The 19,966-nt window shown below is 32.9% G+C and overlaps 1 protein-coding gene across 3 annotated transcripts in view; it reads right to left on the bottom strand.

Moving 5' to 3' along the window:
• Positions 1-19,966, bottom strand: part of Rbcn-3A (rabconnectin-3 alpha) — a 696,059-nt gene that overhangs the window by 265,267 nt on the left and 410,826 nt on the right. For all 3 annotated transcript variants that reach the window (XM_073979377.1, XM_073979376.1, XM_073979378.1), the window contains one exon: positions 7,024-7,256. In XM_073979377.1, the coding sequence (XP_073835478.1) occupies positions 7,024-7,256 (233 nt within the window). The remainder of the gene's footprint in view (positions 1-7,023; positions 7,257-19,966) is intronic.

The following is a 19,966-nucleotide window of genomic DNA, read 5'->3' as shown; positions in this document are numbered from 1 at the left end:
AACCTATTGATTATGTTTACCCAATCCATCCAATATTATATCTACATAACCATTATCTTGTTCGCGTGAATATGTTTGTTTGATGTCCGGATGTGCTGCCAAACTTGCAGTCAAAAATCCCTCTTAACAATACTTCCTATAAATCTGTACGCAGCTACAGAAGCTCTCGACTTAACATCTGCTCAAGCTGGTAAGACCCCATTATTCTAGGCATTCGTACACTGCTAAGGCTTGTTTCTCCCCTGAGCTACTGTCAGTTTCAGGAACGCCCAGGAGTTGTTTTTAACCCCATACCAGAACAGCAACCCGTTCTTTCTGCACTGTTTTGGGAATACCTGGTAATAGTTTTCCATGCCAGTGCACGCAAATAGCCTTGTTTTGGGGTATCTTCCTTGAAGTTGTTGCTAGTATTTTTCACTGTTTATTCTCCGGAATAAACGGATAAAGCTTCTAAAGATCATATATTTGTTGGGGTCCTCTCCGAGAGCTTCTACTGTAGAAAAAATGATACGGCTAACGTTCCTATTGGACACTTTACAGGGATCCAGCAGCAATGACAATTTCATGGTTAGGAGTTTTTGTTGAAGCTTCGCTTGATTATTTTCGGGACAGATGGTTCTTCAGATTCTACGAAGCGTTTAGCATCAAAAGAAGACCTAGACCTCATTGAAAATATATTGAAAAACGAAAACATTGACAGAAAAAGGAAATAAAAAATGATAAATCACCTGTGGTATCTTAGTTCTGAACTTGTTGGCTTGGCATTGTTTGATCCGACAGTGCAAAACACCGTAAAGAGTCAAATGGCGACAAAAATCTTAACAAAGCGAAGATGGAAACTTCTCCGGAAATATTCGACCCAAACTTACAAAAGAACAACTGTTCGAAATTCATAAAAAAAGTCACATTAACTCCGAGTCGAGCTCACCACAGATTACAACCAAGTAATTACAAAGGACGAACAACTAAAACAATGCGTTCTCCAAGTAGTCGGTTATACCCAGTAGGCTCCATTTTCGGCCTAAGGCGTACGTAGTCACGTTAATCGAGACACTGGCTTTCTATCTCGAATTCAGTAATACTCACGCATTTTGGTTTTGAATATAAAATAAACAGAATGGCCTTTAATTTAATGCATAATACGGGCAAATAGCTTTAACCGTTCCACAGATATGGGTTGCCGAGAGAGACGAGATTTTCATAACTTCGAGGCTCCAGTAGCACGTGTTAACTTATTCCAATGGTGCTCAATTGGCTATCTTAATCTTAAATCTATCTAAAATCTAATCTAAGTAAACAGTTTAGGCGGCACCCCCGCCTAAAAAAATCCGACATCGATTTCTTCCCTTTGAGTTAAAACCAGCCTAAAGCTACAAATTAAGACAAAGAAAATATTAAATTTACATAAAATGATTGATATTTTATCAAATTTTATATTTTTGCATAGTTTAACAATAAAAATAGTATTACAATACCATATACCCTACACCATACCGTCGTATGAGGTATCAATAACACAATAATCTGCTAAAAAATCGACGTTAAATGGCCAACAGTCTTAATTTAGGACACTTTAAAGTTTTTTTGATGCTTTTTTCCAACTTTAATTGTAAATTTTACGACTTTTTTGACGATTTTCGACCAAAAACTGTTTGCATATTTTGCATATTTTTGCATATTCTGCATATTTTTTGCATATTTTGCATATTTTTTGCATATTTTGCATATTTTTTGCATATTTTGCATATTTTTTGCATATTTTGCGTATCTTTTGCATATATTTTGCATATTTTTTGTATATTTTTGATATGACCACAAATATCGAAAAATTGACCCTCAAAACGCCTAGATCCAAAATTTGAGTCCAATCGGATGAGAAATAAAAAACATGCAAAAATCCGATGTCTATTGATAAATTGAGCCGCTCAGTGCACACTTCGACTAACTCCACTTTTTGAAAAATTTGAGATTTTAGTGTCAAAGCCTTTGATATAGCCATATCTATGTATGATTATAATATCTTTCCTGAATAATAAAGATGAGCACCTTTAAATAACAAGTTTTTATTGACCACTGAATAATATGCAATTTTTTTCAGTGCACACTTCGATTAACTCCACATTCAAACGTACATTTTTACATGCAATGCTCTTTCGGCTTTTGTTGAAACCATAGATGGCCTTTAGGAAATTATGACGTATATGACATACATTTTTGACGTATATTACATACGTCGGAAACGTCGTAAACCTAGCCATGAAGAATGCCGCTAACATAATCTAACATGAATTAATTATAAATATTGTTTTATAACCAAACTGCCGACATTAATTTTTATGTAAAACCTGTAATATATGTGTATAAAACTAAGTGTTTCGTTAATAAAAAAATTCTAGACCTAACTTTATTACTTTTTTCAGTGCACACTTCGATTAACTCCACCATTACCACAGCATTACTAACGATTGCTTGTTGACTATTGTTTTTTATTTTATTTTATATACCGTTAGATGAAAGCTATACCTGCTATTATGCATTCTACATTCTCTATTTGAATCCATATTATCAGGGGAATTTTAAAAAACAATATACATTTCATCATTGCTTTTCTCAACATTTTGTTTTATGGAGTTAGTCGAAGTGTGCTCTGAACGCCTCAATTATTGAATATAAGTCAACTTTTTTCAAAATTAAGGCCAGTTTAGTGGTCATAAAATTACATAAAAATTTGTTGTGGATCTAAACTTCACGGCGAATCAAATGAGACTACAATCGTGGTGTTATAGTTTTGATGTTACAGCCAAAATAACTACATATTTTGGTCAAAAAAGAATTTTTTATTTGACAAAATATTTTTCCACATGCATTATGTAGTAGAAAATATTGGAAAAATCTATAGGAATACTTTCTTCGTTTTGCTTAAATCTCCCAATAAAATATACGGATTTTGCTTTATTGGCATTCATATAAAAGCTTTCGCATTAGGGAAGGTAATTGGGTTGATGAGGATATATCTCAAAGTTTCTGAAATGGAAACAGAGGTCAAATAACCCATTTTAATTTATATGCATTTTAAAATACTTATAAATCGCGTAATTATTAAACTCATTTGTCCGCATGTGATTTTCATGTACAGCAACACCATATCTTTTAATTCTTATATATTTTTCGAAATTTACATTGGGGGGCTAAGATGTAGCATCGGCTGCATCCTAGCATTAAAAATCTATAAAATATCTCTAATTTGCGCAAAGTGCATACAACTTTTGTCCGCATCCGATTTCAGTGTTCACCATGAAAATCTATATCGATATACATATATCTATTTCAAGGCGATCAATCAAGAACCGTGGATGTAGCATCACACACTATTTTTTGAGATAAAATGAATGTCTATTGTATATTATAAGGGAGCTATAAGTGAAGTTTTCAAATGTCTGTTTCCGCTAAAACGAAGATGCTGTACTAGTTGTTTCATTGCAGTGGAAACGAACCGCAGAAAACGCGATAAAATACGCGATATTTCCAAAAACAATTTTAGACGATTTTTCTACTTTGGAATTTCTTGTAACTCGCGTTTTAGTAGATGGATTTTATCGGGGAATGATTTATTGGGTCAGGAACGTAAAAAACTAAAAAGTGCAATCAAGTACGAAGAAAACGAATAACAATTGTTAAAAATAGGCCCGAAAAATATGATTTTTAGAAAAATGTTCGCACAAATTTTTCGCATTTGGATGCAGATTTCTATGAAGCTGTGCAGACTACATTCACAATATTCCTATCAAATAACTCAGAATCGCAAGTACTACAATCCTATATATGGTTTTTATAAAAATCTGTTTGCGGAATGAAATTAGAAGAAAATTTCAAAAACACTGTAAATCTGGCTTCAAAATGTCAGCATCATTTAATGGTAGAAGCAGACGAAATTTTGAAAAGTAATTAATTAGTGAGATGATCCTTATTTAGTTTTCTTCTGCTTTTACTTTGACAAGAAACTCGAGATAAGTGTGGTTTACTCACAAATAAAGAGATAACAAAAAAAGACATGGTGGCTTCAACCCATTTTCACCAATTTTTTAACATAAATATAGCCACAGCTTCCTCGCAAATTATCTTTTAAGGCCAATATTTTTTGCCACGTCCAAAAACATTTCATTTTATCCAAAAGTATTTAACTTGTTTAATATACAATCACGAGTCGCATGTTTTAAAAGGGTAAACCTTGGCTTCAGCTATGTTAAAATTTCAAAAATATTGGTGATATACACTTTCATACGGGCAAAATGTGCCTCATCGAAATAATGGTTTTAGACCCCAAGTAACTCTTGAAGGGAGTAACCGATTTGTCCATACTTTGCCCATCGTGAAATGTGTACCAGACTTAAATAAGGTTTCAATATGGACTCAATCGGTCCACTCCTTCGGGTACCTTCCACACAAAATTTCTGAAAATTTCAGTTTAGGGCCATCACTCGAATCGCTTTGTTTTAGCAACTTGTATTCACTGCCCTCCATACGACGGTACAAGTTTCATCAGGGGCAAGTCCATACTTCCTGAGAAAATAGCCTGAAAGTTGCAAAAAAACCCCACGGCGGCGATATCTTCGACATCGGATTGACCCGGAACCTCACTACGTCAGCGCTTCGGCCATCGGTTGCCATCTCTGTCTGCGTATATAAGGATTATGACTTTTTGATTGATTTCCTGTAGCAGGAATTGAAGTATTAATAAAAAAGAAATAAATAAAAACACTAGAAAATAATTTTTCTTAGCATCAATAAGTATATTCTTCTAAATGATGGGAAGTTATGAGTATTACATTGCATAATATTTTTACAGAAACCTTAAGTCCAAAAAATCTGAAAGTATACTAAAAGCATCACCACAGCAAAAAATTAAGGAAATCAAAAACCTCATTTTCAAAAAGTGCCCGATTTCACTCAGAAATTCCCATATATTATTGATTAGCATAAAATCCTAAATCGATATAATCATGTCGAATTACTATCAAACTCTTGCTGTTGTAGAAAATATTTGTTTGATTGAATACGAAAATAAATAAAATATGTTTTAAAAAACAGAAGTTTGGCAGTAGTTCGAACGAATTGTTATTCGAATCGTCTTAGTGAAACAGGCCATTAGTCTTCGTTGTGGATATACAACTTTTGGCTTGAAATTTGTCGACGTAGGTCCACGTCTTCATATAGCCCCATAAAACGGTACCTCTCGATTTTCGGTATTTTGAAGGGGTTTGCCTCATAATCTCACCAAAATGGCTGAAATTTGGTACTTAGTATTCGTTGGGGTGTAAAACTTTCCGCTTGAATTTTTTTCGGTATAGTTTCACGCCTTCACGTAGCCCACATAGAACGGTACCTCCCGATTTTCTGTATTTTGAAGGTCGTGGCCCCAGTGTCCTACCGAAATGTGGCATTTACTCTTCTTTGGAATACCAAAACATTTCTATCTAAATTTGTCAGTATATATGATATAGGCACCGTAGAACGGTACCGACGGATTTTCGGGTTTTAGCTTCATTGTCTCATTATCACACCGAAATTGCTGAAAAAAAAAGTTTTAGCCAAATTATTCAACCGAAATATCAGATCTTCTTCTTCAGATATCTTCTTCTGCATAAAATTGCTTGAAAAATAGGACTTTAAAATAAAAAAATAATCGTTCGCACTTATATGAAGGACAGGACAAAATGCGTTGTTATAGTCCATACAAGTTTTTGTGGAGCTCTTATTAACTTTTTGAGGATTTAACTTATGTATATCCAAATCTTTTGTTATCTCCCGATTCTCTAAAATCATAATCGGATTCTGATTTGTTGGTATAAAGGAGACGGACGTATAATTTCTCATCTTATCGTATTAGTTAAGTTTATTCATTCAATATCAGCTGTGATAAATGTAAATACATATTTCCCGATTTCCCGGGAAAATCCCTTACCCAAAATACCGAGAATTCCAGGTGCGATCCATCATTTTTTTCGGTTTTGCTCGACAGAAATTGCGTCAGCTCTATTTCGGAATGGAATTCTCTGAAAATTTAGCCTGGACCTCTCACACCTGTTCCATGGTGTTGTATTTCATATAACTATATAACTATGTATAAAAAATGCGGAAACATTGATCAACCCCCCCCCCCCCCCCCCCCCCCGTATTTTAAAAAAATTCGGATTCCAGGGAATGGCGATTTTTTATTCCCGTTTCTCGGGAATGATAAAAACCGGTAAACCCCAAAACCCTATACGGCTCTTTACGGTGTTTTGCACTGTCGGGTCAAACAATACCAGGAAAACAATGCCAGGAGTAAGATACCACAGATGATTTATGATTTTGTTAATTCCTTTTTCTGATATTTGTTTGTCAATCCTTTCGTATTTCAATAGATTTTCAATCAGGTCTACGTCTTGTTTGGTGCTAAACCCAACGTAGAATATGAAGGACTATTTGCCCCCAAAAGTATCAAGCGTAGCTTCAAGGAGATCCTAACGACCTTACGGTCGTCCGATAGAAATGCTACTCGTATCGTCTTGGCTACTGTGGAAGCTCTCGCAGAGGATTCCTTACGAATATAAGATCTCCAGAAGCTTTATTATATAAGATCTCCAGAAGCTTTATTATAATTATAACATAAAGAATATAATACCAGTAATGGCGACATACATATGAGCTATATGTCTGGTATTTTACCATGTATATCTACTTAAACATGTACGAATAAACTATGTATGCTAAACAGTGTTGCAATAAAATATGACGGAAAACTATTACCAAGGTGTGGGGTATCACATGGGCGACCCTCCCCGACTATATCCCACTTTTATTTGTTTTCTTTAATGTGCTCTTCGATTTTAAAATTAGAAATAAATTTTTAACAATAAAATGTAATTTATGGGCAAATAAATTGTTGAGAAACTTAGAAATAAATTAGAAATAAATTTTTAACAATAAAATGTAATTTATGGGCAAATAAATTGTTGAGAAACTTTAAGCGTAAATAATTACCTGTAGGTATTTAATGGGATCTGCGATCACAGTTTTATTTCCGGCTACACATGCACTTAACAATGGAAGAGTCGTTGGAAAGGGTAATGGGCTTAGTAATTGCTGCTGTGTCTTTTCCTGTTGCAATTCTTGTAGAAGAAGAACAACTTCCATCCTTACTGACGCTAAGCCACCTCCGCTTGCACCATGAAGAGAACAGTAGCTAAGCAGAGTTCTGAGTAAAGTTTCGTTCGCTAAAAATAAAGAATAAAGAACAAGTGTGTTTTTAATAAACCAGACCATACACTTTGCTAATGCGACATTTGATGTCTAATTTAATATAGAATTTTTCACTCTAAAATATAGTTTCTTTTATATCAAGATTTAGTGTGAAGTTTACCTTCGTTTCCATCAAATGAAAACCTGCATTTGATGTCTTAAATAAGTAATCCCGTTGTTTATTATAATAATATATGTTGTACTGTGTTTTTATGGATTTCAAAAGTGCATACATCGTTTTGCAATAGTCTGTATATTAAAATATATCTGTGGTTTTCACCAAAAATTAAAATTTCCGTAGAGCCAAAATAAGATTTTTTGGAATATTTGCTAAAGTCTGTCATTTTGGAAGCTCTTTTTTACATCGCAGCAAAAAGTTTGCATCCACGAATGTAGTACAAGTACGTTGCAATACACCTTTTTCTGTGGATTCACTAATGAATTTTACAAGGGAGCGCGCGACTAAGTTGAATTATACTTTCACAACACAGAAACTATTTTGATGTAGTGCTTTTGATTGAATTTAAAGGCATTCTTCGGAATGTGTTTTTAATCAGTCTAAGAATGCAATTAAAATGCATTTAATATTAGTGTAACAAATAACCCAGTTGTTCAAGAAATAGCAATTGTCTACTTTGACATACTTATGTAACTAGTTACTCATTGATCCTAGTTACTTTACAACCAAAAATGGCACACAAAATAGCCTTTAGCCTGCTTTTGTCACTGGAAATGGGCTTCCCTGCCTTTCATGTCAATTCACTAGTTACAGGTAATGCGGCGTGCAATATATTAACTATTTAATAGACTGCCGATGGATAATCTAATCAACTATGTTTCTTGTAATCTCTTTTCAACATTATCTCTTTTTTAACAAAATAGAAAAAAAATCTGACATTTTGTTTATTCATAATTAAAAAACGTATTTTGATGTGTTTGTTGGGCAAAAATTGAAGATGTAAAAAGAGAACGTGTTACGCGCTAAATCATAGAAATGATGAATAATTTAAGAAGAATATTTATCATATATCTGTGGTAAGTATTGATACATATCTTAAGACAATTTATTATCGCGTAATTTCATTGAACTTCTATAAATTTTATTTCAGGAACTTTTGAATGCTCTGAAGGACACACGAGACAAAACATTCCAAGGACCAAATAAACATAAGTCGATGTATCAAGTAGTCACACACAATTTCCAGCATCGAGGATCAAGATGAACCTATCATATCCATATGTATACAAGATTATATTGTCCTTTGTAAAATTTTTGCAGTCCATGTTATAAAATAGATTGTGGCTAATGCATATATGCATTTACATATTTTTTCTGACTTCATGTTACTACTAATTTTGGCTATCATTTCTGACTACCGAATTGACTGGTTACTGGTAATGCAATGAAGGAACAATTGGGTTTCCTGGGACTATCGAAATGGTTACTGTCAATGCAATGAAGAAACAATTGCTTTCACACGACTATCGAATTGGCTGGTTACTGGTAATGCAGTGAGGGGACAATAGACCCCCTATGACATCCCCATGTTAAATTCACCAGTCTATAGCATTGCGAGTAGATTGGGTGGTAACTTGTTGTGTTTACCAGTAGCCAGCAAAATTGTTAGTAATTCCCTAGTTACTCGAAAAACTGGGAATATTAAGAACTCTATTACATAACACAAATTAAACTGTGACACAAAATGGAACTCAAAGTCTGGGGGTGGAAAATTTCTTTTGGAGATTAGAGCCCTTGATGGGTATACTAAGAACCCAAAAGGAAATTTGCGCCATAGGTCAAGTTTCCGAGATATCGCGCAATGAAGTTTTTAATTGTTTCCCTATAATGCCTGGGAAAATAGCTCCATATCTCTGTTCGGTGTTATTATAGCTTCGTTTTGAGGTGAAATGTCTTAAGTAACATCGATTGGCGAATCTTTTTGTAGAACATTTCATTCTTCTAACTCAATGCCTTTCATGTCATTTCCGTCCTTTATTTCTTGAACCGCAGTGAAAGTACCACAAGACGAGATTTTTCAGCATCCAGAAGATTTTAGGTACGGTTCTCATTGACAACTAATCGATTTTGTCCCGTTTTCATTGTCATTTTTGACATTTATTCGGACTTGGTTCAGAATTAATTATTGGTTATTTATTGGTATGTATGTAGATATATAAATTGGTTGTTGTTTATACAGACATCTGGGCTGCATCTTAAATGTTTACCATAAATAGCTCTCGTTATGCCGAACATGTTAATGACAAATTTTATTGGAGGATAGATCCGGTTTTTTAAATTTTTGAGCCGGATATTCCGATAAAAAACCCGGGCTTTGAACCGGTCTTAAGTAACCGATTAAGCTCATATGTATACCATTCTATGGGGGCTATATGAAGGCGTTGGCCTATACCGACAAATTTCATATGGAAAGTTTTATACCTCAAATGAGGACTAAATACCAAATTTCAGCAATTTCGGATGAATATTGAGGCCACAACATTCAAAATACCGGAAATCGGTAGGTACCGTTCTTTGGGGGCTAAATGAAGGCATAGACCTATACCGAAAAATTTAGAGGGGCAAGTTGGATAACCCGAACGAAGACTAAATACCAAATTTCAGCCATTTCAATATATTATTGGGGCCATAACCTTCAAAATACGGAAAATCGGTAGGTACCGTTCTATGGAGGCTATATGAAGCCGTGGACCCATACCTACAAAATTCAGGGGGAAAATTGTTTACCCCCAACGAAGACTTAATACCAAATTTCAGCCACTTCGGATGAATATTGAGGACACAACCTTCAAAATAACGAAAATCGGACGGACGAACGGACATGGTTATATCGACTTAGAATTTTACCCTGAGCAAGAATATATGGCGAAAAACAAAAATTTTTTACAATCGATGAATCCGAGTTTCACCCTTTCAGAATTCGCGAACTGTTAACATATTCTATATAGTATGATATACATTCTTTAAACTGAAGTGTTCTAGGAGGAATCCCATAAGGTCGACCATTAAAATTAATTTACGTGGAAGCTGTGTTGGCATCAATGTAGAAAAATAGGTAAAATGGGTTGAAGCCAACAAGTTTTTTTATGCTCACTTCCGATTTTAGGCTTAACCTTACATTTTATAGACATACAGTGCTGCTCAAAACATTTGCAACTGGAATGAATAGTTCATATTTTATATAGTTCTGAGGTAGTTTGTGGATTTGAAATGCCAATATTTTTGTATATTGATTGTTTATTGAATCCTTTTTAAAGATTTAAAAATTAATTTGCAAAAATTTCACTTATTTTACAAAAATATTCAAAACAAAGCTCGAACTCACTTTTGATTCTGCTCAAAACATTTGCAACTGAGAAAATTTGATTCAAAATCTGAAGAAATAATTTTTGTTTTGATATTATATTGTGAATAAAACATTTTATTTATTATCGGGAGACATCGTAAAGGATACCAGTTAACTAAATAAATTAATATATCCTTTGGAATCCTGTGCTTTAAGGATAATTGTAAAATACCAAGGTTTTATTCGATATTTAATAGTCTAGAGTCCAGATTTGAGTCCCGGAACCTTCTATATGAATTTAGATTACTATAGCTGATTGGGTTCGATAAGAACTTAAGTATATTTTCAAAAAATTACTAGTTTTACGTGTTTATATATGCGTTTGAATGCGGTATTATGCCAAAACATTCTGTTATACGACAATTCTGGCGTGTAAATGGTGAGGTTTTGACATGCTACCTGTCGGGATAGTTCTTGGATCTGATAAATATCTCGACCTCATGTATCCTGTACCATTTCTGTCCATCAAAATACCTCCAGGGCAATATAAAACACCTACTACATTTTTGGTAAACTTTTTCGTGTAAGGGGACAAATTCTATTATCTTTCGTTCTGGTGAACAATCAAATTTTTTCAAGTCATATAACTTAAATATTGATTTATATCAAGGAGAAGTACTAGGTTTTACTACTCCAAAAACATAACCACACATTTTTTGCATAATTTCTATGAAAAATTCCACTTTTGTTGGAAATTACTGTTTTCCCAAAATTTGCCTATTTTGGTATACCAGTGTGCATGGTATGTATCGGAGGTGTTTGTATCGATTTATCGGTGTCAAGCCTTTTTTTAACATATGTTAATGACCTCTGAGGGATCTGCTTAATAATTCGTATAATTATTTAATCATCCTCTGCAGTAGATGTTGTTGTCCTTGCATCTCCTTCCCATCTTATGGCGATGTTAGTTCTTTTCACGCTGTATACAGCTCTGTTTAAGATATTGTGATGTTCCTATGTTTCTTTTTGGAACTCGTTGGATCCATCATTTTCAAAAATTACCATTTTAGCAAAGCGTTGATAAAAATTTGTGGTCATAATTTAAGTTTTTCTTAAAAAATTAGACATGTCATGTTTTCGACATACTTGTCTATCAAAAGTCAACATATGTGCGATAAAATTTACTCCTCATGAAAGCTTGTTGTCCCCTTCTTGTGATTAAAAACAATTTGATGCCAATCAATACAAAAAACTCGTAAAAAATTAACTAATAGATATTTGTACACGGAGTTGCAAATGTTTTGAGCAGGCTTAAACATGTGTTCCTCCGATATTTCACACATTTTTTAAACATAAGTGTTCATAACTGAATAATCCTTTTTAAATCTTGAAAATAGGGTCAATAAATAATCAAATAACAAAAACAAACATATTTCAAAACTCAAAATGTTCCTATAAATACACTGAATTTGATATAGGCATCCGAGTTGCAAATGTTTTGAGCAGCACTGTATGCCCAAAGAAAGACTCAAAGAATACTTCATGGGCAATATGATACTAGTGTATCATTTTTCGATATATCCACTGCATCCACCTAAAATTGATGCTGACATTTTGAAGCCGGAATTTCGGGGTTTTTTGAATTGTTTTAATAATTCGGACGCGCAACAAGATAATATTCAAAACTCACATTAGAATTATAAAACTCGTGATTCTACGTCGTTTAATGCATATCTCATGAGTGTGCTCCTTACAGCATCCTAATAATTGGAGTCTAAAGGCCAATATTTGATGCGTGATTTTTTTTAAAAAAACTATTTTTTGCGTTTAAAATTTACAAGTGCCATTCAATTTCCTTTGTACCCCGCGTGAATTTAGTTTTTTTACGCGACGGATTTAATGTGACCTTCCGCGATCGAATCCATCCACTAAAACCGCGGATATAGATACCCTGAAAATAGGAAAAGCAGCAAAAAATTATTTCGACAAATCCGCGTACTAAACCGCGATTTTCTTGAAATTTTTTTACGTGAATGGAATCCTTTATACGCGATTATAATATTTGCGAAAACGCGTGTCATAAATTACAGAGATTTGCGTGTAATATGGGGTTTTCACAAAAAATAGAATGTGGAGGCACATCCGCGGTTCTTGAAGAATCTAATTAAAATTGGTATATTTGGACGTATTTTTGATAGGCGCTGACGAAACCGGATGCGCATCAAAATCGTATGCACATTGCGCGACTTTTACCAACTTTAAGGTTTTTTGCAGTGTATGATGCAACTGGTGGCACACAATGGCCCCTGAGTGAAACATCGAAATATGCATAAATTTTGACAGAGATTGATTCGCTGTATCCAAAAACGGATGCGCATCAACCGACTTTAACTAATTCGCGAATAACAGGCTTTTTAATTATAATATTAATTGAATGATTGTAATTTCAATATTACTCTTAATTTCCTACCCTTATAAATTATCACAGTAATCAGTTAAACTCTCGCGATGGTAAACCATATGTTTTGATGAAGTTTTAACTGTATACATTCATTATTCTATGGGATTTTAGCAAAATAGTTGGAGAACTCCCAAATATTTTTTTCTAATTTTTAGAATCTTCTTCTTCTTTATTTGCAAATCCGTATTCGGATATTAGCGATCATACAATGTTGATTATTACAGAGTTGTTTGATTGTATATGTATAATAAAATAAAAAAAAAATTCATTCAATTATAGCTAGATCTCTATTTCTGGCGGCGCTTAAAAGGCTTGTTTCATCTTGGTGTCCTGTCCATTCCTGAATGTTTTTGATCCATGTTATTTCTCGTCTCCCTCTCGGACGGCGTCCTTCTATTTTGGATCTTATGATTGCTTGGAGGAGATTATATTTTCTGTTTCTCATAAGATGTCCCAAATAAGCAGTTTTTCTCGTTTTTATCATTCTGATCATTTGACTTTCGGTATTCATTCGCCTCAGTACTTCATTATTTGAAATGAATTTTTAGAATCAAACCAAAAAAATATTTGCAACAATATTTTCCAACAATAAGTTTTTCTCTTTTGTTGTTGCTATAATATGCAATTTACGTACCCAATCTCTATAAATTTGGTATCATATTTTTCTACGCAGTGTCTAGATTCCGCATATATTCTTTAATTTATTTTTTGAGGGTTTGTACGGATTCTGGGACAGGATAATTTGGATTTACTTCAAAATTTTTTTATTATTTGTTGACTTTCCGCGAAAATAATAATAAATTTAATAACTATTTAAACATCTACGAATAGATAAGAACTGCTGTTAACGATTTATGCATACATTTTCTCATAACAACAAAAAAGATATTTTTAAATATTTTTTTCTTTATATGAGAATAAAAACCGCTATAACTTTTGCGCGCATTGGCCAATTTCGTGAACGCGAGCAGATTTGAAACCGGATTTTTTTCCTTTACCTCTGTACCAAAAATCGTAGATGTGCTCGTAAAAAAAATTTTTAATTTTTTTCAAATGGAATTGTAAAGGAATTTTGTTATTCGCCATATATACTTTATAGGGTCTCCGATGAATATTTCGATGTGTTACAAACGGAATGACAAATTTAAATATACCCTCCATATTATGGTGGAGGGTATAACAAAACATAGTTTAATTCTGAACCAAGTCCGAATAAATGTCAAAACTGACAATGAAAACGGGAAAACCCGATTAGTTGTCAATGAGAACCATACCTAAAATCTTCTGAGCATCATTTTTGTAGAATATTTGTATCACAGTTCAGATTTCGACACGAAAGCCAACTCCACTCCATTATTAATTTTAATCACGTTCATAACCGCAAACTACACCATTTTCAACTGTAATTCATAAAATAGCAGTTGTAATTCAGAAATTCCGTTTGAAATTCAGATATTTTATATTTAATTCATAAATTCCATTTGTAATTCAGATATTTTATTTGTAATTCAGATAGTTTATTTGAATTACAAATAAAATATTTGAATTTCAAATGGAATTTCTGAATTAGAACTGCTATTTTCTAAATTACAGTTGAAAATGGTGTAGTTATTCCAAGCATTGAAGTCAATCTTCATGGCGTGTTTCCTGTCCCACTTACTAAATTTAGAAATCTGTGCGCATAGTTTTTAAAAACTGGACGCAAAAGCGGTATTCTACTTCCAAAACACCCATTAATGATATTGAAAACCAATACGTCTAAAAACCTCTGAGATGTCGCGATTTGTTAAAACCCGTTATGGAGGAGGTCTCCCGCCCCTCGCTTTTTCGGTATTCTCACACGTAATGAACCTACACACAAAATTTCATCAAATTCGGTACAGCACAACAACAATACATGTACGACGTTTAGCCTTTAATTGTGATGGGGCCCGATGATGATTTAGATAGGTTACACTGTGCAGCAGCATTTTTGGGGGGCGGAAAATTCCCTTTGAAAATGAAAGCCCTTGGTGGGTATACTAAGAAGCCAAAAGGAAATTTTCGACTTAGTCAAGTTTCTGAGATATCGCGCGATGAAGTTTTTGATTTTTTCCCTATAATACTTGGGAAAATAGCTCTATATCTCAGTTTGGCGTTGTTGAATCTTCGTTTTGAATAACATTTCATTCTTCTAACTCAATGCTTTACATGTCCTTTTCGTCCTTTATTTCTTAAACCATATAGATTCTACAAAAATGTTGCTCAGAAGATTTTAGGTACGGTTCTCATACGATTTTGTCCCGTTTTCATTATAATTTTTTACATTTATACGAACTTGATTCCGAATTAAGCTATCCCAGCATACCAAATAAAAATAAAAAGTAATAGAACTTACGAATAATATTATATTTTAACTTGAGAATAATATTACAAAATTCAATGTAGTAAACATTTCAAAGGCTGTCTGAAAATTATTTGTATACAATTTTTTTTTTTGATAAATTCGTTTTCATGAAAATATTTTGAATGTTATAAATCTTCGATAAATTATATAATTGAAGAAGTCAATATTGGGTAATGAATTGGGTAAGTCCATTCTAATCTTTTTGCTTGTTGCAATGACGCACAAATTTGCGCGATAGTCGTTATAAACGATATTTATAAAAGAGGTAAAATTATATTATGTATAGAGACTTTTGGGTATAAATATGTTGTTTTATCAAGTAACTAAATAAAATCAATTAAACTTTTTACATTTTCTTTCTATATATAAGTATAAATGACTAAATTCATTCTTCAGCAGATATACATATTACCTTAAAATAGGATATGATTATATTTCTAATAGTCTGTTATATCAGTTTGTGCTTTCGAATTTCGACATAAATTTTAAATGTAACTCAGATTTTGAAAGGGTTTCCAAAACACATTTTTGTTTGTAACATCTTCTGAGTAAATAAATTGTTGAAGAGTTTCTACAGCTAGATACGCCTCTGACACTGACGGCATTTGAAATTCTGTCTCAGTAGTATCCGCAATTTCTTTGTTAGACTTGCTTCCATCCAAAACTTCTAACATTATGTCGTCACATTGGGTGGCAAAAATTCAAGCTTAATTGACTTGAGACCGCCATCTTCGAGCATGTTGTGCATAAGTTTGGTATTTTGTTGTTGCTTGAGTTTGAAAAAATATACACAAAAAATTATTGAGAGAAAAATTCCTTCTTCGTATGAATTGACGTTATAACCGATAGCAAAATTCAAATATTTCACAAAAAGCCGACGTTACAACCGATATGACGTTATAAGCGATATTTTTTTGTGTGAAATATAAAGGGCAGAAATTCGGGACTTTTGGATTTCGTCGCTATAAGCGATATGACGTTATAAACGACGACGTTATAAGCGATTTCGACTGGAATTACAAACTCTGCATTATTAAGTTTTAAATCTACCAAAGGATACGAGAGCATTAAAAACTCTCCCAGAGATGCTTACAGGTGGGAAATGTGTGCACTATGGGTCAGAAGACTGCTTGACAGATGTTTGTGTAATTCGGTTTATGATAGTTGTCAAGGCACCAAATATTGCATAGGAAGTAACTTAAAGTTAGAAATTAACTAAAAAATTATAACAAAATTTCTACTTTTCATAGATGCAGCTGTAGACACGTTGGACTCAAACATTCAGTTTGCTAAAAGTCGTGAAAAGATGCGAAACATATAAAATATAAAATTGATATATATATATATATATATAAATATATATAAATATATATATATATATATATATATACATATAAGCTTAAGACAATATTAAGTACATAAGCTTGTTCTGCAACTATAAGGGTAAGCTTATAACAAAAGTCTGGCCAGACCCATACAATTATTTATATTTTTTTAGTAAACTTAATTAACATTTTCATATAAAAAGTTATATGTTTAAAGGACCCTAATCTTTAATAAATAATCCTTATTTGCCAAAAACATGCCGAAAAACTATAAATTTAAATGATATTATCAAGTTAGTAAAACAGTACATATGCCTACGAACTAAAAAATTCCTAGTTTTCTTGTCTCTATGCTCGAAAATCCTATTTATATTTCATTTGAAAGCACTATATTTTAGTTTTGGCATATTATTCAGAATGAATAGTGTCTATTTTATGACTTTACAGCTTATTGCAGTGCAATAACGATGATATCAAGAGGTAAATAAAGGCATATATACTAAGGATTTTCTTATAATTCATGTGGAGAATCCATTATTTGGACCAATCCACCCCACAAAAAGAGCAGAAAAGCTAAGTAATGGGTTTTATTAGTCCAGTTATGTGTATAATTGTCTAGAATACAAGTGTAACCCTATTTGCAAGGATTTTTTAGGTTGTGGTACATTCACTGATTTCAAACCCATAACCTGATTTGCGACCTTTTTATGTGCAGTTTTGAAGACATGGTAGGGTGAAATGCGGCAAGTTTCATAAAAGGGTATTCATTTTGTCAAATAATGTAGGAAAAATCAAATTTTAAGAAAAATTTCGGAAATTTTTCAATAAAAAATTGGTGGGGTCTGGCCAGACTCATGTGTCACGAATGAGATATGTATGTCAAGAAATCCTTGTAGATCATTTTCTGGTGATCCTTTTGACTTCATGTTTCCTTCATTTGAAAAGTATTGAAGCTACCTGGAATCTCAGGTTCATAGCTTTGTCGTTGTCCATGGTGTGTTTGCTGTCGGACTTACTAATTTTAGAAATATTATCTAAGTATTAATTTTTCAAAACTCGGACGCAATCGCAGTAATGATATAGACCTATTCTCACACCTAATAAACCTACACACAAAATTTCATCAAATTCGGTCCAGCCGATTTAGAACATCATGTCAGTCGTAAAGAATTCAATATTTAGACTAGCTGAGCCGAGTCCGCGTTGCTTGCCCGTTCTTTGGGTTTTCTGTGTAAAGTTTAGTAATCATTCTACATATATATATATATATATATATATATATATATATATATATATATATATATATATATATGAGGCGCTCATCGCCAAAACGGCCTAACCCACATGCCGCAAAAAGACTGTAAATATCTAACCAGAATCTTTTGAAATATCTTCTAAAAAACTCCATATTGCATTGAATAACACTAGGTTATAATTGGTAAAAATAGGTTGAAGCTTTTTTGTTTTCTCTCGATTTGTGATTAAACCACACTTTTCATGATTTTCCTGTCAAAGTGGTAAAAATAGAAGCCATCTAAATAGGGATAATCTCACCAATGTACAACTTTTCAAAATTTGATCTGCGTACCATAAAATGATGCTGACATTTTGAGTGTTTTTGAAATTTTCTTCTAATTTCGTTTCGCAAACAGGTTTTTAATAAAATCATGTTTAGGATTGTAGAACTAGCGATTTTGAGTTATTTGATACGTATTTTGTGAATGTAGACTGCACAGCTTCATAGAAATCTGCATCCAAATGCGGAAATTTTGTGCGAACATTTTTCTAAAATCATATTTTCGGGACTAATTTTTAAAATCGTTATTCGATTTCCTCGTACATGATTGCAAATGTTAGGTTTTTACGTTGCGGATCAAATAAAATGATGCTGACATTTTGAGTGTTTTTGAAATTTTCTTCTAATTTCGTTTCGCAAACAGGTTTTTAATAATCATGTATAGGATTGTAGAACTAGCGATTTTGAGTTATTTGATACGTATTTTGTGAATGTAGACTGCACAGCTTCATAGAAATCTGCATCCAAATGCGGAAATTTTGTGCGAACATTTTTCTAAAATCATATTTTCGGGACTAATTTTTACAATCGTTATTCGATTTCCTCGTACTTGATTGCAAATATTAGGTTTTTACGTTGCGGATCAAACAAATCATTACTAGTGAAAATCCATCTACTAAAACGCGAGATACGAGACTTCACTGCTAAGGGAGCTATATTTATTTTATCCCAAAAAAAGTGATGCTACATCCACTGTTGTAGATTGATCACCTTGAAATAGATATATATCGATGCAGATTTTAATGGTGATACTGAAAAAATTTAGTGAAAATTGTGTTCATTAAAATATTAGCGTTTTTATAATATTTTTTTCTTAAAGGCGGAAGTAAAATCGCGATAACTTTTTTTTGCACCAACCAAAAATTTGCTGGCGAGCGGATTTGTACTGGGGAATTTTTCTTAACCTATGTACCAAAAATCGTTGATGTAGCGCGAAAAGAAAAATTATTTTTTTTCGAAATGGAATATGAAAGAATTGTTAATATTCCCCATATATACGAGTTTTCAAACTCAGCCTTTGTCTACCACCACATACATATACAGTGCCCGGCATAATTATTTTGACAAAATCTACATTGGTCTTAAAAGGCATATAATTATTGTCAGCATTCATAAAACGGGATATTAACAGCTTAGGGGTGTTCTTTGACCTCTCAGCTAAATAAAAATTAATGGATCAACGAAATTCCAGATTAATTTCTGTTTAGGTAGGCGAATGTTTAAATAGGGAGGCAAAAGCAAAACGGCATAAGTATTTTGACACTTTATAATTATGTTAATTTTGGTACTTAATCGTACCTTTTGGTACCAAAATCATTGAAGTAAAAACATATCTGACAGTACTAGATTTTAAATTAAAATAGGGAATGCTGGTGTCAAAAGTTGTAACGAAATTTAAAACTACAGTTTCGGAGATAAATGTAAGTAATGATTAGATATTGTTGCAGTTATCTGTTTATTTTGTAAGGAATAAATATCAAAATACTAAAAGCGCTGTAAATATGCACGATCCAGACAGAAAATGTGAAAATACAGAAGTTGCTCTCCGCTAAATAAAGCAGAATTACAAATCTAATCTTACTTATGCACACAAATCCTCATCTTCTGGGCAATTTAGACGTCAAAACAAGT

This window comes from Musca autumnalis, unplaced genomic scaffold (assembly GCF_047663935.1).
Source record: "Musca autumnalis isolate F117 unplaced genomic scaffold, ASM4766393v1 scaffold_3, whole genome shotgun sequence".
NCBI lineage: Eukaryota > Metazoa > Arthropoda > Insecta > Diptera > Muscidae > Musca > Musca autumnalis.
The sequence above is the reverse complement of the archived record's forward strand: the minus strand, read 5'-3'. Positions and strand labels throughout refer to the sequence as shown.